The sequence below is a fragment of the Meriones unguiculatus genome, chromosome 3 (assembly GCF_030254825.1).
Source record: "Meriones unguiculatus strain TT.TT164.6M chromosome 3, Bangor_MerUng_6.1, whole genome shotgun sequence".
Taxonomy (NCBI): domain Eukaryota; kingdom Metazoa; phylum Chordata; class Mammalia; order Rodentia; family Muridae; genus Meriones; species Meriones unguiculatus.
Genome location: NC_083351.1, coordinates 72,690,854 through 72,714,528, shown reverse-complemented (window position 1 = coordinate 72,714,528; position 23,675 = coordinate 72,690,854). Strand labels below are relative to the sequence as shown.

Sequence of the window (23,675 nt, the reverse complement as noted above, 5' to 3'; positions counted from 1 at the left end):
TTGAGAAAGTTCCGATTATGTAGTCCATTAAGGTTCTCTGGCATGCCATGGAGGGGATGTTGTGTTGTTGAATCCATGCTGAAAGCATGGTTTATGAAGCACACTGCCCGAACCCTCTATCCCTTGTTTGTCAAAGGTAAAGAAAACATTCTGAAGGTCATCTTTTTCTCCCAGTGTGATTATTTTTCATTTCACTAAAATCAGTTAATTTGAAGGAGAGTGCAAGCCGTTTGAGAATGGGTTGCTTGCAGCCTCATCAGGCAATCAGACAGGAGATCAACACAGCTGTGGGGCTCACACCAGCTGGGAAGGTTCTCAGTGAAGGCCTGTCAGGCACAGGAAAAGAAATCATGGCTGTCACATGGGCTGATACCAGCAAGATTTATTAATTTATTCCTCCAAGAGATCTCTAAAATCAGTGCCAGACAAAGATGATAAATCAGTTGAATATTAATGTGGATAGAAGTTTGCCTGTTCTCAAATCTCTTCCTTCGATGCAAAATACGATTTTTTTTTAAATGGAGCACTTTAAATCCACTCTTATTCCTATGAAACAACATATATGCCAGAGTGCCTTTTACAATTTTGTGTATAATGTTATTTATTTGCATACAGAAATATGTATTTATATTATACATTTTATTTTATTTATAGAATATATATGAAGCATACAGCATATTATGAGAAGATATATTAAATATACATATAATTCATGCTACAGCGTGCACCCTTTTAAGAAAAGCCTATTGGAGAGGCATGGCATTGTATATACATGCTGAGAGTACATGTCTCACAAGTTTATCCAGCTGTGGGTGCCTTCCTAATCTATTTGTAACAGCAGTGTTATGGCTGTTGATGGAGATATTACCAAATTGAGGAGGGGAGCAACTGTCGACGAATTAAACGCGAGAAAATAAAAGTTGGCTGCATTACTCAATACTGTTGCTAAATGGTATCATTTTGAAATCCAATTTCCCCTCATGCCGTCATCGCCTGAGGATCAAAAAGCAGTGAGTAGGCAAACAGCAGAAGAATGTGGGATTCTAGATTCCATATATCAAGCCAGACAGTCTATCTTATCCTTCGTAGTTTACTATGTTGGTGATATTGTCCCAACACTTGGGAGCTGTCACTAAGGTAATGATGAATTGTCCAAGAGACAATCATCTTTTCTCAAGTGAGCTGGCTCTTTTCATATTCTCAATCTTCTCTTTTTATAATACCACTCTGGGATATTTACATTATTGCTATGAGGAGAGAAAAAAATTAAAGGCTTGACAGCTACTCACATTTTCAGTGAAAGCAAAGAAGATGAATCATTGTTTCTTTAAGGGACTCTTCATTAGTCTGGAAAAAAAAATGATGTTTCCAGTGGAAACTAATCAGACTAGAAGCAGCGAATATGTTCATGGAGAATGCTGCAGCCTCTAAGGTAGGGGCTGTGTGGCCATAATCAGGTATTAGGATGTCTAAGTGGGGCCGGGTATGGTGGTATACACTTTTAATCCCAGCACTCAGGAGGAAGGGATGGGCAGAACTTTATGAGTTCAAGGCCAGCCTGTTCTAAGTGAGTCCAGGACAGCCAGGACTTGTTACAAAGAGAAAACCTGTCTTGAAAAAAAACAAAAAAGAAAGAAAGAAAGAAAGAAAGAAAGAAAGAAAGAAAGAAAGAAAGAAAGAAATGAAAAAAGAAAGAAAAGAATAGGTGTGGTTTGTGCTCTTATCTGTGAATTTCAAATCCCATAATTAGCAAGAGAGAGCTCTATTCTAACTGGCAAGTAATTTGCATTACATTTTTTTTTTTAATGTTGGAGGAATAAGAAGGGAGGCTTCAGAAATCCCTTAATATAAACCAGTCTTTCTCAGTCCTGGTACCATTGCCATTTTGAGCCAAATCATTTTTCTTCGGGAGGAGGGAGAGAGAGCCTATCTTGTGCATTGTAGTCTGTGCAGCAGCATTCAAAGGCCCTTCTCATTAGATACAAAGGCTTACTCCCAATGTGGCAATCAATATGTCTCTATGTATTACTAAGTGTCCAGGGGCTAAAAAATGCCTCTGCTTGAGAGTCAGAAAAGCAAGCAAAGCCAGCAATAGTGGAGACAGAGACAGTCTCACTCTAATCATGTCAATGTCCTTCCCTTTTTCTTGATCCTGGTAGAGAAGGTTTCCATGATTGTTGAATGATCTTCATTTTTTTTTTCTTGAACTTGACAGTTCTCTTTTAATAAAGTTGTGGCAGCTGTGGCAAATTATCAGGCACAGAATGAATCAAGGGAAGGATCCAATTGAGACTCAGAGCAAGACAAAGATTGGCTCATGGTGGATTGGGCTTAAAGCAAACAGAGATAGACACTGAATCCTGACTTCCAAGGTAGTGGACCCAGTGGAAGCCATGTCTACATCACAATAGAATATAACACAGATTGATCATTCTTCTTACAAGAAACCAAGAAGCTCATTGGAGTAAAGTCTCCTCCACTCAATTAGTTGAAGAAACAACATAAAAATAAATGTGGTCTTAAAATTCAAAATTTACACTTTAGTAATTCTGAACTAAAGGAACTACATTGACTAATTATAGACTAAATCAATTTGTTTGAATCAATGCTATGTTTTACATATAGGAGATTTTGAGGTTTAAAAGAACTGAAATTACTCAAGAAGTTCTTATCATGAAGGATAAATACATACATTGTTAGCAACTTTGCTTCTTATTAGCTTACAATATTGTTTGTTGCTGTTATCATATTCCTTGTCTCCAGCTTGCTGAGTGCTACTGACATGCAGAGTCAGACAAAATAACTCTGATAAGTCCTGAGACTTCACACTGATGAACTTGCCATGCACACGGACGGAACTGGCAGAGAAGCTCATCAGTGAAAATCTGAACTTTGAAAAGGAATTCATGACTTTAATTTCTATCCATTAGGCCTGAAATTAAAAAATGGATTGATATTCTATTACTTACAATGGAAGAAAGTATATGAAAACAAAAATAAACTAGTTAAGTATGGATTGATATAATTCTGTATTTATTTAGAGTATCAAGTATAGATTTCCTACACAGACATGATCTGTTTAATGTTACCCTTTAATAATAATTTCTGTGACAGCTATTTGTGGTTAAATTAGACAGTAAAGAGCATGGAGAGAACCATATGTTCTTCCATCAGATTTTCTGGGTATATTTTGCCTCTGTTTGGTTATCCACTATATTTAAGCCACAACGATTAATATAACTCTCCTGATTAGAGGATTTTGAAGCAATATAATCTTACAGAGATTTGAACACAATTAGAAGAACATGGAACAGGTAGTCTTAGTAAATGTTTTCGCATGGCCCTTTTCCCCGCCCCTGTGTCTTAGGATGGTTGTAGAAAACCTCATTTGAATATAATTTGAATAACATCTGCTAAGAGATTTTAAATAGAAGGTCTTTTCCTCTTGGGGTTGACACAGTAAACTAATCAAAATTCCAAATGTGCAAAGCAACACTATATTCTTGCTGACAAAGTCAGGAGTTCATGTTGTACACGTTAACATTTTGCACATGGGTCAGACAGGTTCGGGTTCAAACAGATTGCCCTTCTGATCTTTTGTCTTCTCATCTCAAACTTCATTTGGCCTCAGTGAACTTTCTCCAACTAGACTGACCATTTCCTAATGTGATTAAAATTGAATTTTAAATGACTTTAGTTTCCCAAGCATATTTGTGTCTTAGGCAGACTATTATGTTAAAACAGGTTAGCTGAGAAGAAAACCAGATGAGTGAAAATATTCCCACGAAGGAACAAAGTGAATGAAATCCTTACAGGCTTGTACACCAACAAGAATGCAACAGCACAGTGGGGAGTAGCAGAGCACACATTTTCATGGGTGACTCTGGCCAGAGTTAGGAGAAGTCCTGCAGATACTATCCATATACAATAGAAAATCAGAAACTACAAAAATAGTAGAAAAAAATAGTATGACCTAGTTGGGGTTTTGTTGTTTTGTTCTCTTGGTTTTCATAATGGGAGAGGGAAGAGAAAAGAAATAAGCAGTGATTACATTGAAATGCTTCAAGTCAGAGCACAGCATAGCCTAGAATATGTTCAGTGCTTTGCAGATCATCTCCGTATCCTATTTGATTTTCTTTCTTCGTGTCTCTTATTGTATAGTGTTCACTTCCTTATGTTTAGGTGTCTGTGTTAGCATGTAATGTAGCAATTATTTCTCACCAGGACGCATAGGAACAACAGAAAGAAACAACAAACAAGGTTACTCTTCTTGTGCAGAGACTTGAAATTGTAAATTCAGAAGCCCTTCTTCAAGAGAGTAGGAGACAGCATAGATTTTCTCAGATCCATAATTTCATCATGTCTATTTCATTGTCTCAGTGCTCCTAAAACTAACAGGATGTATTAGGTGAAGTTTATTTACTTTTTTTTCAAACTGGAGCATGGGCAAGGTGAGTGTGTCACTCTAGAGCTCGTTAATTGCACTCTTGTAGTAAGATTATAAAGTACAATGGCAGATCACTATACACACTGACTGCTTTCTTGTTCCTGCTCTTCTTCGCAAGCCCCATGTGGCCACCTTTCTTCTTTTGAAAAGGTCTTTCACCTTGTAGCCCCTATGTTCTTATAGTGACACATAAGGAGGTGTTTAAAAGTCTTTTTGAAGGTGGCATTACAAAGTGCATAGCAGGCAGGGTTGATGGTGCTATTGATGTAACAAAGCCAGTAGCCAATTGTCCACACTGTATTGGGAATGCAAGGTGCACAGAAGGTATTGATGAGCACCATGACATTGTATGGCGCCCAGGTGATAATGAAAGCCAACAGAATAGCCAAGATTGTCCTGGTCACTTTCTTTTCCCGGGACGGAGGAGGCTTCTTTTTGGCAGGCTGCTTGGTCATCTTCACAATCTTGCGTGCTACAATGCTCTGCTTTTCATCCCCATTCTGACCTGATGACCCAACTAGTTCTACAGTGGTGCTTGTTGGGGTGCATGCATCGCCCTTTTGGGTCTTCGTGACAATTTTGATGCATGTTTGCTTAGAGTTGTCATCTTTGGATTGGCCCAGGGAAGTGGAAACTGTGTTTTCATCCTGGGTGATTTCATCATCTCTCATATTGGAGGCGACAGCACTGACTGAGGTGGAGTCATTGGAGCTTTCCTTCTCCTCCCCTTGAACGCAGTTCTCAGTCACGCCATCGCGGGGAGCCTTGCCATTCTGGATTTTGTTTTGCTCGAGGCCACCATCACCACTGGGCATGTTGTTGTTGTTTGGCTTTACAATTCTTCCTTGCACCAGACTCGGAGACACTGGGTCTTGGTTGGCCACGGGTTCCTTCTTTTCCTTCTTTATCCTACTCTTGCTTGCCCGGGATATATGCCAATACAGCACAGTCATGATGATGACAGGCAGATAGAAAGCTGCAATGGCAGTGCCAAAGGTGACAGCAGCGTTGGAAAAGAACTGAATGTAGCACTCCCCATCCTCTACAGTTCTTACCCCAACGATGAACTGCCAGAATAGAATGGCTGGAGCCCAGAGGATGAAGGAAAGGACCCAGGCAGCTGCGATCATCATGCCTGCCATTTTTGTGGTCCGCTTAACAGGGTAGGTCAGAGGTTTTGTGACACAGAAGTACCTATCAAAGCTGATGATGAGCAGATTCATAACAGAGGCATTGCTGACAACATAGTCCAAGGCTAGCCAAAGGTCACATACTACAGGTCCCAAAGGCCAGTAGCCAATCACAGTGTAGAGGGTGTACAAGTTCATGGAGAAAACACCTATGATGAGGTCAGCACAAGCCAGGCTGAACAAGAAGTAATTGTTGACAGTCTGAAGGTGGCGGTTGACTTTAATGGAAACCATGACCAGGATGTTCCCAATGATGGTCACCAGGCTGAGGGATCCAGCCACAAGGACAATAAATACCACTTCAAACGTCTTGTAAGGACTGGTAAGAGCCAAGCCATTGTTAGAGGAGTTCGTTGAGTTATTCATGTTGTGTTTAGTAGTGAAGTGGCCAAATAAACATTTAAACCTGCAGGGAAATAGAATGAAGTTAACAAATGTATTATAAACATTGTTTCAAAACATAAAATTTCTTCCTTTTGAAAAATTTCCCAGTCATTCTTCTGTATCTTGAATACACTATCTCCTGTCTGGCCCACCCAAGAGGCAAAGACTGTAAATGGAAGACTGAAAATTTTCTTAATGGTAGACAATGAATTTATGATTCAAAATATGGATATGAGCATCTGTCTATCTGCCTGTTTGTTTATACCACCAAATCTTTATGAGTTGGACTAACTAAACCAAATATATAGTAAAAAGTTTTCAAAACAGCCAGCAACTTCTGGATTTGATATAAAAATTAATAAACCAGTGAGAGACAAAATATTGTAGAACATAAAACTGAATGTATGACTTTTATAGTCAATAACACCTTTCTTTACAGCAGATGAGCCTGTTCCTTATTAATATTGATGATGGCAATGATAAAAAGACATTATACTAGGCAATGCACCCAACCAAAGTAAATTTGTTTCTCTCAATTTTGTTTCACAATTGTAATCCATTTTCATTTAACACTAGAATATCTAAGATTCCATACCTTATAAGAGAATCATTATTTTCTATTGATACCAATTTTTCAACAGTTTTCTTTGTTTAAAGCCACTGTTAAATCCATTGCTTTACTATTCTTTGAAAAACCTTTCATTTTTCTGAAGAGGAAGCTAGGGACCAGCAAGTTGCAGAAATTGATGTAAACTCACTTTCAAGTCAGTGATAGATATGCTGCAATTCTTTACTTTCCCTTTCTTCTTTACAAGTGGTATGAATTGCTTTTCAGTAAGAGTCATAAATAAATGCAGCCTTAGGTCTCTCAGTTGCATGTTTTCTCAACAGTTATTAAGGGCTATAGGAAGTCTTTGCAATAGACTATAACATCTCTCTTGCAGAAAGAAGAAAGCTGAAAAAAAAGAATTTAAGAAACTTCTTTATCATTAGGACGGTGAGTAAATAATGTATAACTAAAATCAGCACCTTACCAAAGACCTTTTTGTTAGATGATCTCCTTCTGCCTCCCCTCCACTTTGAAGGGCTATATTTAATAAGAAATAACTAAGGAGAAACACAGTGGTATATGGAGACATTGCTAATTAAGTGATTATTTAGTGAACCTGGGACCCTTATCCATTCTGAACCCCGAAAATCCTAGGGGATGTGAACTACAGTCACTATTGCAACTCAGGAATTTTCAGAGATATCATCCTAGGCTATGACAATTCTGGTGTGAAAATGGGAAACAGGACATTTAGAAGCAAGTACATGTATTTGATGCAGGGACATCCTTTCTTCCAACAGGAAGCATACACTATGTGAGGCTGTCCCTCTTTTTGAAAGATAGAGGCTGACTTCCACCAGCCTCTTGTTGCTTCTTTTCTACAAGTTTTGGTGCCATTAAAACAGTAAGGTTCCATCACAAATGAAGGTGCTCACAATGGGAAGGAACTTCAAAGCATTCATGTTCACATGGTGAACGTGTAATGTGATATTATACATTATAGTTTATAACAAGGTCCTACGTGTGTTTTGGGAACATGAGAAGAAAACGTTTCTTCCCCTAGCTTTTTTGTATACATAGCAAAGAGGAACACACATGGTTCTGTGTTTTCTTCACAGAGTTCCAGTACTTGTATCATTCAACAAATGGTGCTGGTCCAACTGAATGTCTACATGCAGAAAAATGAAAATAGATCCATACTTATCACCCTAAAGTCCAAGTGGATCAAAGACCTCAACATAAAACCAGATACTCTAAATCGGTTAGAAGAAAAAGTGGTGAAGAGCCTAGAACTCATTGACACAGGAGACAACTTCCTGAACAGAACACCAACAGCACAGGCTCTAAGCTCAACAATCAATAAATGTGACCTCATGAAACTGAAAAGCTTCTGTAAAGCAAAATACACTGTTGTCAGAACAAAACAACAGTCTCCAAACTGGGAAAGAATCTTCACCAACCCTGTATCTGACAGAGGACTGATATCCAGAATATATAAAGAAATAAAGACCCTAAAAAGCAATAAATCAAGCAATCCAATTAAAGAATGCGGTATGGAGCTAAACAGAGTATTCTCTGTAGAGGAATTGAATGGCAGACAAACACTGTCAAGAGATGCTCAATGTCCTTAGCCATCAGAGATATGCAAATCAAAATGACCCTGAGATTTCATCTTACACCCATCAAAATGGCTAAAATCAAAAACTCAAATGACAACACAGGCTGGAGAGGTTGTGGAGAAAGGGGAACCCTCCTCCATTGTTGATGGGAATGTAAACTGGTACAACCACTTTGGAAATCAGTCTGGCGCATTCCCAGACAATTAGAAATAGTGCTTCCTCAAGACCCAGGTATACCACTCTTAGGCATATATCCAAAAGTTACTCAAGTACACAACAAGGACATTTGCTCAACCATGTTTGTATCAGCTTTATTTGTAATAGCCCAAACCTGGAAACAACTCAGATGTCCATCAATAGAGGAATGGATACAGAAATTGTGGTATTTTTACACAATGGAATACTACTCAGCAATCAAAAAGGAGGAAATCATGGCATTTGCAGACAAATGGTGGGATCTAGAAAAGATCATTTTGAGTGAGGTATCCTAGAAGAAGAAAGACACACATGGTATATGCTCACTTATTTAGACCTATAAGATAGGATAAACATACTGAAATCTATCCACCTAAAGAAGATAAACAAGAAAGAGGACCCAGGGTAAGATGCTCAATCCTCACTTAGAAAGACAAATGGGATGGGCATTGGATATAGGAGAAAACAAGTAACAGGACAGGAGCCTACCACACAGAGCCTCTGAAAGATTCTACCTAGCAGTGTATCAAAGCAGATACTGAAACTCATAACCAAATTTTCGGCAGAGTGCAGGGAATCATATGAAAGAAGGGGGAGTTACTATGACCTGGAGAGGACAGGAGCTCCACAAGGACCAAATATATCTGGGCACAGCGGTCTTATATGAGACTGTTTCTCCCACCAAGGACCATGTATGGATATAAGCTAGAACCCCTGCTCAGATGTAGCCCATGGTAGCTCAGTATCCAAGTGATTACCCTAGTAAGGGGACAGGGACTATTTCTGACAGGAACTCAATGGCGGGCTCTTTGACCTCCCCACTCCCCAAGGGAGGAGCAGCCCTGCTAGGCCACAGAGGAGGACTTTGCAGCCAGTCCTGAAGATACCTGATAAGACAGGGTCAGATGAAAGGGGAGGAGGTCCTCCCCTATCAGTGGACTTGGAAAGGGGCAGGGAGGAGATGAGGGAGGCAGGGTGGGATTGGGTGGGAATGAGGGAGCGGGATACAGCTGGGATATAAAGTTAATAAAATGTGAGTAATAAAAGAAATAAAAAAAATCATTAGCTGTGTAATTCTGAGTTTGCTGCTAAAATTCAATGAAATTTATTTTCCACTTTTCTCAACCTTTTTTTTTTTTCTTTTAGAGTTGTAGCAAGGATTAAAGTGATATTATGTCCTTGAATGATAGTCTATAAAGGCTAAGCCTGAAACATGTGCTATTAATATTTATAGCTGCCAAGCAGATGTAAATTGATCACCTCTCTTAACCTTTCCTAATAGTTAACAGCAAAGAGTGTGTCAATGTGTGTTTGAGCTATGTATGAGCGGGAAGGTGTGGGATAGAGCTGAGTGGTAAAAGTAACAAATTCTCATTATCAGCGATTGCAAATTATCAGCAAAAATGTTATTAAGAAAATCATCAAAAGGACAATTAGCATGTTTTGAGCATAATTACTCTTCAGAGCAAGTCCTTGGGTGGCTGGTGTCTTTATGACACATATTGACCAAAGGATTAAAGACTAAAATTCAAACCAGTGGTACTCTATTACAAATTAATAATCATTCCTTATCTGAAAAGTCCTCCCATCAGCTGAAACCATGTGCAAACACCAATGACCTGCAAGAGTAAGCCTTGTATCCAGACATCAAGTTGGGTCCTTGATTTGTCTAAAAATGTGAATATCATGTATGGATAAGCACTGTATCTTTGAGGAGAGATGTTGATAATAAAGCTTGGAATTAATAGGTGGAGTTTGACACACAAAAATGTGGAATTTATAATTCTAAACATTTTTCTAAAATAAATCATCACAACATTGTATCTTCCAAAAAGAGTGTGTGTGTGTGTGTGTGTGTGTGTGTGTGTGTGTGTGTGTGTAAGGGGAGAGGCAGAGGTACCTCAGTGCTAGAGTGCCTACTTAGCATGTGAAAGAACCAGGTTTCCATCACAAAGGAACACACACACACACACACAGAGCCAGTGTTTCACCAAATTAATAAAAAATACCATTTCATAACAACATTCCCTCAGTGGCACTAAAGTTTTAAATATTAATACCAATATTTTGAACTGATATAGAAAAATTAAAAACTCGATATGTACTAGACTGGAGTGGATAATTAGATAATACAGATGGGACTTGTGCGGGGGGGGGGGCAGAACACCAGAGGTATGTGTGGAAACACTTTTTCTTTTTTAACTTTTTTTTAAAGGTGGACAATGAAAGTATGTGACAATGTTACCAGCAAGCTAGTGAACACATTCATTTCCACAAATAATTGCCCTACTTTGAATATATGGCGAAATTCTCAAGGCTTGACTTCACAGTATATTTTAAACATATCTTCCATCATAATCAAGTAACCACTGTTGAATATATTACCTTTCAACATTAATTCATTTTACAAACAAAACTGTATTCTTTAATCCAAATCTGCTAGTCTCGAACACTGGACACCTCCATACTTTATTTATTTAGTTGTTCATTTTATATCTCAATTGTAGTCCCCATCCTCCTTTAGTCCTGGTCCTACCCTCCCTGTTTCTACTCCTCCTTTCCTCTCCTTTACCACTCAGGAAAAACCCCTCCCCCAACACACTACAGCATTGCAAGTTGCATCAGGACTGAGCACATCTTCAGTGGCCTGGCAAGGTAGACCCACCAGGTGGAAGTAATAAAAAAGCATGCAAGAGAGTCCATGTAGAAATAGCACCTGCTCATTTTACCAGGGAACACACAAAAAGACCATGCTGCCCATTGGTTGCATATGTGTAGGGGGCCTAGATCCAGTCCATGTATGGTCTTGGTTAGTGCTTCAATCTCTGTAGCACCTCGCCCTCTCCCCACCAGGGCCCAGGTTAGTTGGCTCTTACTGTGTCCAGGGATGAGCTTTATGAATGGATCAATGTGTGAGCAGTTTACATATTGCAAGTTTTTACATGCTATTTCATATAATTCGTATGAATTTAATAAGGGCAGTTCTTGATTTTCTAGTTGTAAAATTGATAGTGGTCAAAGGTTTGGAGAGATAGCATCCAATTTATATTCAGGTCTACCTGAGAAATGCTATCTCATCATGTGTACAATGTCTCATCTTGACATGGAAACTGAACATGAGGAAGTGTCTTAGAAGAACAAAAGAGACTCAGGAAAACCTAATCTGTGGGCTTCTGATGAAGGGAGTATGAGTTTTTTGAGCCCCTGATAGATTATTCAGTCCAAAGTGTTTAACCCTAAATACATGTACATACAAGCAACATTAAATGATTGAGAGAGAAAGAGAGAGACAGAGGGACAAAGCAGAGAGACGGATAATTACAGAGGAAAATGTCATGGAAGCAGGTTAGAATACTACAATTTTAAGTTGGATAAATATCATAATATGTTCTAAGATGCTTAAAAGTTTTTTCTAATAATATTATAGTATACATAGGTCTTTCAACACAAAATACTATTGCAGAAAATATAAAAAGTCTGAGGTTGATTTGATAGGCCAGTACGGAAAGCATCATAATGTTATAGAGACAACACTTCACCCAAAAATTGATTAGTAGGGCATAATATAAAAATCTTAGTTTCCTGTCTTAAAAATGAGATGTAGTAGTCTTATACTGTGTTAACATTGATTAAAATGCAAACGAAGATTATTCATTTTCATTGCTTTGTAGTACTTATCAACAATTATGCTGTATATTAATCTAATAAATAATATTAAAAATGTAATTTTTAGACTCTCCAAGATGGCGGTGACCAGTGTGCACCATTTATGAAGGGCAAAAGATCTGAAACCCGAAAACTGGTGAATGGATGGGCACCTGAAGCCAGAACATGGACTTTGAGGCTTCACGAGCTAGAGAGAACAACCTGTGAACTGCGACAGATTGGATCCAGGCACCTCATGGATATCCCTGGGGTCTGAGATTGGCACATTATCAACCCCCTGCATGTTTGGCTACACCTTCACGCTGCAGCAGCAGCAGGGGTGCAAAACCCAGGTAAGGGATGCTTCCTTACTCTAACAGCCAAATAGGGGACCCAAATATGAGAGTAGAACATTGTGGGCCCTCTACTCTTCCCACACACACCTGGGAGTGAGTGATTCTGCGAGAGAGTGCATACAGAGCCCCAGATCAGAGTCCCTCTATGATAGCAGCCAGACAGACATCAGTTCCCTTCCACCCATATCTCTGCTGTGGGCAACATAGGGATCTCTAGAACAGCATTCTCAACATTGAAGCCCCTGTTCTGTGGGTCTCCCAGTTGAGTCCAGCCAAACAATTCCTGGAACCAAGATGGTGCAGCTCAGGCAGATCTGCGCACTTGGAGCACAATGCAGAGATAGGCCTGTGGGCCACTGAGCCATTCAGGGTACCTGCGCATGCATACTGTGCCGGAGGCTGCACCACAACCTGTGCTTGTGCTCCTCCCTTACACTTCACCCTGCCAGGCATGCACACCTCCACACATGCTCCTACACTTGCACATATGTACCTGCAACCTTCCTCCCTTAGCTGCATCTGAAACACCAACACCCCACGCAAACAGATTGACCTCTCTCATCTTCCTGAAGAATGCTCCAGACTCCAGAGACAGACAGACCCAGTCAGCAGTACAGGCTCCAGGAACTAATGGCAAAGGTTACCAAGGCAGGCATAAGAACACATTCAACAAAAATCAGGACATCATGACTTCACCAGCAAACCCCAAAATCAATGTATATTTAAATCATTGAAAACACAGGAAAATTATTTTAAAGCTATGCTTATTGAGTTATTAAAGGCACGTAAAGAGGAAATGAACAAAACTCTCAAAGAAATATAGGCAAATATAGCCACACAAATAGAGGAAGATAAAAAAGACATGAACAAAGCTCTCAAAGAAATACAGGCAAATATAGCCATGTAAATAGAGGCACATAAAGAGGAAATTAAGAAAAAAATAGATGCCATCGTGGAAAGAGAGGAGGCCACCTTCAAACTGATGAAGGAAATGGTGTCAGGCATGAAAACAGAATTAGAACCAATAAAGAAAACACAAGCAGAGAAAACCCTGGAGCTGGAGAACTTAGAGAAAAGATCAGGAACCACAAAGGTAAGTATCACCAACAGAATACAAGAGATGGAAGAGAGAATCTCAGGCGCTGAAATATAATTACAGAAATTGATACAACTCTCAAAGAAAAAGTAGAATCAGAAAAGTCCCAAACACAAAACATCCAAAAAATTGAGGACACCTTGAAAAGATCTAATCTAAGAATAATAGGAATTGATGAAAAAGAAGATTTCAGGCTCCATGGTCCAGAAAAGATTTTCAAGAAAATCATAGAAGAAAATTTTCCCAACTTAAAGAAAGAGATGTCCTTAAACATACAAGAGACTCACAAAACACCAAATAGACTATACCAGAAAAGAAATTCCTCATATCACATAATAATCAAAACACTAAATCTACAAAACAAAGAACAACTATTAAAAGCAGCAAGAGAAAAAGACCAAGTAACATATAAAGGCAGACATCAGAATCACACCAGACTTCTCAACAGAAGCTATGAAAGCCAGAGGGCCTGGACAGATATCATGCAGACCACAGAGACTAACCCAGACTACTATATCCAGCAAAGCTTTCAATCAACATAGATGGACAAAACAAAATATTCCATGACAAAACTAAACTTAAACAGTATCTACACAGCAACCCAGCCCTACAAAAGATACTAGAAGAAAAATTCCAATTTAACAAAATCAAGTACAGCCAAGAAAACACATGACATAGATAACCTCACAACAAAAATCAAAAGAGAATAAACACACAAACACACTATTACCACCAACTCCACAGGAAAACAAAACAAAAAAACAACTAACATTCATTGGTCACTATTATCTATCAACATCAATGGACTCAACTCTCCAATAAAAAGACATGGACTAACAGAAAGGTTGAAGAAAAGGATTTAACATTCTGCTGCATCCAAGAAACACACCTTTGCAACAATGACAGATACTGCCTCAGAGTAAAGGGCTGGAAGAAAGTTTTTCACACAAATGGACCCAGAAAACAAGCTAGAGTAGCTATCCTAATATCTAATATAATAGACTTTCAACGAAATTAATAAAAAAAAATATGTTGAGGGACACTTCATTCTCATCAAAGGAAAAATCCACCATGAAGACATCACAATACTGAACATCTATGCCCCAAATACAAGAGCACCTGTATTCATAAATGAAACATTATTAAAGCTGAAATCATACATCAATCCCAACACCTTAATAATGGGGACTTCAACACTCCACTCTCACCATGGGACAGATCATCTAGACAGAAGCTAAATAGGGAAATAATGACACAGAGGTCTTAAATCAAATGGACCTAATAGATGTCTACAGAACCTTTCACCCAAACTCAGAAGAGTATACTTTCTTCTCAGCACCCCACAGAAACTTCTCCAAAATTGATTATATAGTCAGACACAAAGCCAGACTCAAGAGATACAAGAAAATTGAAATAATCCCTTGTATTCTATCAGACTACCACGGTCTAAAACTAGACCTCAACAACAGAAATAACAAAAAGCCTACACACATGTATAGAAACTAAACAACTCTCTACCCAATGACAGCTGGAATAAGGAAGAAATAAAAGATGAAATTAGAAACTTCCTAAAATTCAATGAAAATGAAGGCACAAATTATCCAAATTGATGTGACACAATGAAGGCAGTGCTAAGAGGAAAGTTCATAGCACTAAGTGCCTTCAGAAAGAAGTTTGAGATATCTCATACAAACAACATAACTGCTCAACTGAAATGCTTAGGAAAAGAAGAAGTAGACACACCCAAGAAAAGTAGACGGTTGGAAATAATCAAACCCAGGGCTAAAATCAATAAATTAGAAACAAAGAAAACAACTCAAAGAATCAATGAAACCAAGAGCTGGTTCTTTGTGAAAATCAACAAGACAGACATACCCTTAGCCAAATTAAGTAAAAGGCAGAGAGGAACTATCTAAATCAGCAAAATCAGAAAGGAAAGGGGGAATATAATAACAGACACTGAGGAAATTCAAAGAATCATTAGGTCTTATGTCAAAAACTTTTATGCCACAAAATTTGAAAAACCTAAATGAAATGAACAATTTTCTTGCTATATCCCATTTACCAAAGCTAAGCCAAGATCAGGTAAGTAGATTAAACAGTCCTATATCCCCGAAGGAAATAGAGGCAGTCATCAAAAGTTTCCCTGCCAAAAAAAAAAAAAAAAAAAAAAGCCCAGGCCTGATAGTTTCAGCTCAGAATTCTATCAGACCTTCAAAGAAGAGCAGTTGCCAATACTCTTCAAACTATTCCACAAACTAAAAACAGAAGGAACATTGCCTAACTCATTCTATGAGCCCATACAAAGACCCAACAAAAAATAATTTCAGACCTATCTTTCTTATGAACATTGATGCAAAACAAACAAACAAACAAATAAAACCTCAATAAAATACTCGCAAACTGAATCCAAGAACACATAAAAGATATCATCCACCATGACCAAGTAGGATTCATCACAGGCATGCCAGGGTTGTTCAACATATGGAAATCCTTCAGTGTAATCCACCACATAAACAAAAACAAAAACAAAAACAAAACATGATCATCTCCTTAGATGCCAAAAGAGCATTTGAGGAAGACAGTGCAGCCAGTCCTGATGAGACCTAATAGGCTAAGGTCAAATAAAAGGGAAGGAGGACTTCCCCTATCAGGGGACTAGGGGAGGGACATAGAGGGAGAAGAGGGAGGGAGGGTGGGATTGGAAGGAGACCAGGGAGAGGGCAACAGCCAGATACAAATTGAATAAACTGTAATGAATGATAATAATAATAATAAAAGAAAAATGTAATTTTTATTTTCTGACATGAATTGCAGTAGATAATCCATAATCTGCTTTAGGTCTTTGCAATACTCATTTAATCCCATTAATTAATGAATAACATTGACACTCATATTAAATATACTATCTCCCACAAACACTGTTAAAAACTAAATAAATTTTTAAAGAAAGAAGGCAGAGGGTAGCTGAGGAGAGAACTCTTCCAAGAAGTGTTGGGGAGCAAAGCCCCTACTCTCTGAGAAACGTTCTGTTTTACACAGTTTGATATTGACAGAATGGAGGGTGACATGGTTTGTTCGCATCTTACATGTTACCAACTTTTACTACTTAAGAGTCATGAGGAGTCTCTTTAGAACTGGCTGTGTGAATTAATATTCCACCTTCTGGGATCTGGGACAGAGTCACACAGACATGGAACACACTTCCATTTATTTTTCCTTCAATCTGATTTTTCTTTTAGCCAAGGCATTGTGTCAGTGTGGTTTCCTTCCCTTCCTCACTAACTCCTGCATGTCACTGCAACAGCACTTGCTGTGGGATGGCCTCAAGGAGGAGTGGCAGCCTTGCTTCTTTTTGTTCAAAATATCTTCTGAAGCACTGGAATGAACAGGTCTCTAATGGCGTCACAGGGTGTGGGAGAGAGGAAGTGATGAGAAAAAGGGAATCCAAAGAAAATAGGGCATGTTTTCTTCCACAAGGGCTTTCTAATCTAGGAGAAACATGGAATGCTTGTAAGATTGACTGACCACCTATAATGCTGGATGGATGTAGGGCCAAGTGCCAAGGCTAAGAATTTAGGAGAAAGGTTGGACAGAATGGAACAAAATAAATATGAAGGCTCCCTGAGACATCTTACCAAAAATATTCTCTACTCATCTCCTCTCCCTTTGTTTCCTTCCTGTCATATGATGCCTGACTTTTTTCTAGCATTCTCCAGAGTTTGTGCCATCATTTTTTCTCAGGAAAGTACAATTTAGTGGTATTAGGCTACTGCTCTAGGACTTTGAACTTGAGGAAGAGAAAGTTCAGAAATACAAAAGAAGACTCACACACTCATTTACCCACACTGAATTGACACATTATTTAAAATAAAATGTGTCAAAAATATTCCCAAAGAAATGTGTGAGTTTTTTCTCATTTAGAAAACTGTAGCACAAAATGGTAGACTTTGCTGGGTAAGCATTATGTAAAAATTTGAATTGAAAAAAGAAGCCATGCCAAAAATAAACTATATTTTCAAGCTGGACCTTTAAGATCCACTCATATTATCACATAGATGTATTTTGCAAAAAACAACAAACAAACAATCATAAAATAAAATAAAATCAATTGACAGCAGAGTGAAAGTAGCTGAAGCAGCATTCTGATAACCAGGTCATTATATAAAGAATTTAGAATTCGTCAATTCTTTCCATGTGAAAAACATCAGGATTATGCACAAGCTTATTGCAGAGCAAACATGCAGGCTGTTTTGGCTGCCTGTCAAATGTAGTACTATTCTTAGTGATTCTGGGATAAGCTTCTAGTCCATGTCAGCCATGCTATCTTTTCTCTTCTTTAAAACACACAATATAAACACCACTTACCCTAGAAAGATGCCACGACTAACAAGAAAAGAGGGGTAGTCGTGATTTTACTAGGATCCTAGCTTTCCTCCTCATGCAGGTCACATTGTAGTTATCGTTCACATACAGTGTTCCTCCTGCCAAAGAGAAACAAGGCTCTGGACACAATAAGCACAATGAAACCAGGGGATGCTCAGGCTTTTAAGTTTTTAAGAGCTCATCTCACATGGATAAGCAAATGGTCTTCCATCCTGTTCTGCATTGCATTCGACAGAACTCTGAGATAGATGAGGGCAGTAGATTTACATTTCTTTTTTCCTCCTTTATAATAAAATGTATGGGCCTAAAGCTATGGCATAAAATATGTACTACACTGTATAACCCAGATCAAACATCTGATCCGAGGCAAGCCTGTTATGTCTCCTTCAGGAAGAACAGAAAAGGAAATGGACCAATGGCCACAGAGCTGTGGGAAGTTGTACAGCTGTATCTGTGTCTTTCTTTTTGTCTTATGAAGCTGGAACCATGGAGCTGGCTTTTTAAGTTTTGTTTTTGTGGTGTTTCTACCACTCCCCGAACTTGGCAGGCTGCTGGTTTAATAACACTAAATTAGTTAATTCATTCTATGAATTAATATTGTGAATCAAATTTGCAGAGGAATTGAGGCTTGTTAAAAGCCTCATAGCAAATTCTGGGGTGAGAGCTGTTATTCTTAAGAAGCTGAACAAATACAAACAGCACACATGCCTTCCATTGAGACAGAAGACAGAGCGCATGTCAACATGCAACTTCAGGTTGTAGGTCAAGGACACACATTGGTAGACAAGAGGGAATTCTACTTATGAGTAGTGAAGGTTTTATGTGGCCCTTGAAGTGTGAACCATGGCAACCAGATAAATAGTATCAGAAGTTGTACACAGAGTAAATGACTCACACACAAGTGAAATTTCCTCTGAGTATAATGAAAAGTTTCAGCAGCACAAGTTGCAATAACTGGATAGAGAGTAAGACACCCAATTTAGTTAGGAGGATATTTATTATAAGTCTGTCTAGGGTACACAGCTTATGAAGGGAAAGGAAGACTTATTGACCAATGTAACACAGTGCTCTTTCCACAAAAAATGCACATTTCTATGGAAAATGCAAATGAGTAGTTTTTGTTTTATAGACATGGCTTTAATAGATATCATGTTTTGAAACACAGAAGTGTACAGTGAGTGGGCATCATCATTCTTTTGGCTGAAATCTCTAGGATAGAGATTACTCTAGCTTTATGGAGCTCATAAAAATGAATTCACCTCCCAATGATACAAATTTTGAATCTTCTCACTTTTCAATGACAAAAATGACACCTGCTTCGTAGCCTTATGATTCATACCAGAGTCAATGGGGCTATAAAAATAGAATAGTAATGAAGTATACAAAGTAATGGGCAGCAACTATTTTTATTGTTTCTAATCCAAACATGAAATGATTGTTTCCCCAGAGCCTGATTGCAGCCTATTTCTAGAACTCAGCAAAATGACCACAGTGTTATCACACTAAAACTTGAAGCCCAAGAGCATTGAGAAGATTAAAGTTTTTTACTAAATGATCGAATGGCAATTCAGATGAGGGAACATAAAAAGCTGCATCGAGTCAGCAAAGACTTGTGTTTCTAAAGCACTAATTTAGAGTCCCAATAGAGAGCAAGTTGGCCAGAAAGGATGAAGTTTACGTCCGAAACCAGAGTAGTCAATTCTCCCATGTGCTTGAAATAAAACCATTTCTTGTTTATGACGTTGGGGAAATGACAGCATCATTAAATGTGTGCAATAAAATATGCCATCCCATATTGCTCTGTCCCTTTCTTCTCTGATGCCCTCCCCTTTTCTTTCACCTTAGTTAAAAACCATTTAACTACGTAAGTGTCCCTGATACCTCTTTGCCTTTAGACTCTGCTGGTTTCTTTCCTTTATTTTTGCAGGGCTGAGGATTGAAGCCAGGGCCCTGCGTATCCTGAGCAAATGGTCTACCATTGAACTGGAGCAGTAGTCTGTCCACCTCCATTCTCCCCAAACACTCTTTGACATTATATCTTTCTTGAAACCTGCAAGCCTGAAAGACACAGAAGTGATACTTATCTTCTTGAATTGTACCATCGGGCTTGGAAGTAGGCCAAGCACAATTTATATGCCTTCATTTCCACCATGCCGTGAAACAAATGGTTGCTAAACTTTTAGAAGTTTATGAAAGGAATAATTGTCCATGCCTTTAGTTCTATTATACAGGAGGCAAAGGCAGGCAGATATCTGTGATTTCAAGGCCAACATCATCAATATATGGAGTTAAAGGCCATCCAGAATTACATAGTGAAACCCTATCCCTCAAAAAACAAAGCAAAAATATATTTCAAGCCATTCACATATAGGCATTGAAGTACAATTTCCACTCATAAACAATTTATAATAAGGAAACATCTTCCAATATATGGAAAATGAATGGGAACAAATGTTCAAGACTGGTACAAAGCAAGGTTCTAGCTGCATCAATTGCATTACCAGGCAAAGAATGTTTGATATGGGTTGTTTACTGAGGTGAGATGGGAAAATGCACACTTAGACCTTTCAGCAAATTAGAGTATCTGTCTACAATTACTTAACCTGTAGCACATCTCAAAGTGGTAGAAAATAAGAAGCTAGGAGAGTTTGTCTCTGAATCTTCACCCAACCACTGGATATATGCATACCCATGTGAGCACATGTTCAATATTCTCTGAGTAGGAAAGGATTGTGACTCTTATGAGAGCAAAGCAAGGCAGTTTTTCTGTTCTCGTAAAGGCTGTAGGATAGATATTTCTTCCAGGAAGGATCAGTACAACATAGCAACATGCTACGGAAAGGGAACTTTCAGGACACACAGCTGGCCTTCTATAGCAATGCCCAAACATGAAAGACACCATGGATCTTGTATGCAAAGGTCCTGGTTACTTAGCTATGGGAGGTGCCAACAAAAAGCTGGCTTCTCACTTCATAAAGGTGACACAACTCCTATTTCTGTAACTTGCATTTATGGATGGCTATGATGTGTTTGTGAATGTAGTAGTTAATGCTTTAGCTCAGCAAAACCTAAAAAAGAAGCCTATCTCTTTTCTTTGTTGATGTGTTATCTGTTGAAACCCTTTTCATATCTAATTGATCTAATAAATATGAAAAATAAAAGGTATCATTTACATTTTTCACAGGAATGTAGCTCAGTAGACTCCTTGCAGGCACTCATGAAGTAGCTACCAAGATTAAGTTGATTGTGATTTAACAGCTGATTCTAATACACAGGTACAACGTAACAAGAAGTAACAAAGCAATCAAACATGCATTCTATATTGCTCCACAAACATAAGAAAACAATGAATTGTTTTGTTCCTTTTCATAAGTAAAATCAATTTCTCATTCTATTATTTGCTTCCATTCAACATGAGATTAAAAAATTATACCATTTTCACCAAGCAACCAGGTTCCTATGCTGATTTCACCAATGCAAACGCATGAACATTAATGACTAATATATTCTTAATCAAGAGCCCTGAAAGCTAGGGCAGTGAACATCTTTTTAAAACATGTAAGTCTAAGAAAGTTTACTTAATGATCATAAACTCACATTTTAGTTCAAAACAGTGTTCTCTAGAGAAATTAGTCTTTTTAATAGTGTAAGAAAAAATTTAGCCCTTGCAGATTTAGAGCTAACCCGATATTTTTTTTTTTTGGTCACATTACCAATGAACTATAATTCTTCCTCTCTCAGAAGTTCTCAACTACAAAATAAGAAAATATTAAAATATTCACTCTGTGTCAAATTATGAAGCTCAGAGCATGATTTATGAATACACATAAATTAACACCAAAGTAACATTTAACATATCATTGTAGGTGATATTGTCAATGAAACAACTTTTTTCTTTTTCATTATTAGCATTTATTACAATTTATTCACTTTGTATCCTGGCTATGGCCCCCTCCCTCATCTCATCCCAATCCTACACTTCCTCCCTCTTCTCCCCCTATGTCCCTCTTCTAGTCCACTGATGGGGAGGTCCTCCTCCCCTACAACTTAAAAAAAAAAAACAGTTCATTTAACAGTTGTACTAATTGAAAGGATATATCTTGCATCAAGAAGAAATAAAGAATACCCACCTAAATTGTGTGGAGGGGTAAGGCAGCCTTAGGACTTTTTTTTCTCACACTTAAAGACAGTTCCAATTTCTTCATTCTGGTTTTTGTTTTCAATTTCCATTCATTGTCTGCACTTTCTTTAGTTTATGTGACAACGTATAAAATGCCGTTGACTATTTAAAAGCTATTTCACAGATACCATTGCTAAACCTCTGCTGCAATGTTATTCTCCACCGTCATTGTAAGAAACTTAACTTTGTTTATGATATAATGCTTTCAAAACATTACATGGCAGTACTCCAAGGACTAAAGGCATAGCCTCCTGATCCTAGAACCCAGCAACTATAGCTAGACTGGAGCTGGGTTGCAAAAGCAAGAGAAGGAATACAGACCTAGCATTGATAGCCATTTTGCACTAAGAATCCTTATCAGCAGCTGGGCTGTGGCAAAGACAGCACCCATCTTAATCTCAGTCTGTCTTCATGTATGATTCATGGATGGGCAGCAACATGAGAATATTTACACAAAATGCTCTCAGGATAGATTCAATAGCAGATCGTCTCTCTCTCTCTCTCTCTCTCTCTCTCTCTCTCTCTCTCTCTCTCTCTCTGTCCTATTGTGAATTGCATGGGTCTATCCAATGAAGTATGATTACACACACCACACACAAACACACACACACTGTTCTTCTAACTTCTCCCCCTAATCTTATTCTATACATCTTCCTTCCTTAATTCCTCCATTCTCTCCTTCCTTCCTGTTTTCTTCCTTCTTTTCTTTTTCTATGTAGTCATTTATTTACAAACCACTAGATTATTTTAATGCTGTCCATATGTACAAGGGTGTGAGGTAGCCCATGAAGCTTGGAAAACCTACCAGTAGCTATATCCTCTAAGAAGAGTGATTTGATTTTTTACTCCCCCAGATCTTGGCTTGGAGGGGGACACTCCTAAATTCTTCCCTTGTTTTTGCTTAAATTTAGGTTGGTTTGGTCTTTTGCAAAGGCAGACCATATCTTAGCTCCTGTTCTTGATGCTAAAACTTTTCTAGCTCTGTTGTCCACATTTAAGGACATAACTTGTGAGCAGCTTGCCTCTGACTATTCCCTTGTTTGATTCCTTTCAAAGACCATTGTAAAGCTGAAAGTTGACAATTTGACCTACTTTACTCAATATTTTTCCTTTTTTTTTCTTTTAGGTGTTATTAGTTAAATAAAAAAATGCACACTCGGCTGACCTATTTAAACAAGATCTGAACTAGTAAGTCACAGTGGGTAGTCCCTATCTAAATGAAGAAGTAGCTAGGTACATTATAGAAATTCCCAAAACAGGCACAGTATGGGGCAGGGACAGTGAGATCTTTCATGATGGTTGTCAAAATATTCTTTACATCCTAAAATTCTCAAAGCATGCATGAAAATAAAGATTTGAGAGTCACTGAAATAGCTGGCTCTTTTATTATTTCTATGAACTGCACATACCATCTGACAAAGAAACCCTGAAGCAGTTATTTTATAAGACTCAATGGATTTATAGAACCCAAACAATGTTTTTATATGCTGAGGTTAAATGAATTGGAAAAATATGAATTGCTATTGGTAAAATACATATATATATATAAGGCTGAGAATAGAAAAAAAAAATCATCAAAGGTATCTCTGATTATCTAATTATGGTATGTGAGATTGAACTAGATAAA

The 23,675-nt window shown here is 38.1% G+C and overlaps 1 protein-coding gene across 4 annotated transcripts in view; it reads right to left on the bottom strand.

Moving 5' to 3' along the window:
* Nucleotides 1–367: 367 nt before the first annotated feature.
* The window catches only part of Chrm2 (cholinergic receptor muscarinic 2), a 164,253-nt gene continuing 140,945 nt past the window's right edge, over nt 368–23,675 (bottom strand). For 2 of the 4 annotated variants that reach the window (XM_060380183.1, XM_060380185.1), the window contains exon 3: nt 368–6,043. In XM_060380183.1, the coding sequence (XP_060236166.1) occupies nt 4,603–6,003 (1,401 nt within the window). In that variant the 5' untranslated portion in view covers nt 6,004–6,043 and the 3' untranslated portion in view covers nt 368–4,602. Of the gene's footprint in view, nt 6,044–6,779; nt 6,954–17,850; nt 17,967–23,675 lie in introns of those variants that run through there. The other 2 variants (XM_060380184.1, XM_021652650.2) reach the window with 2 other exon arrangements.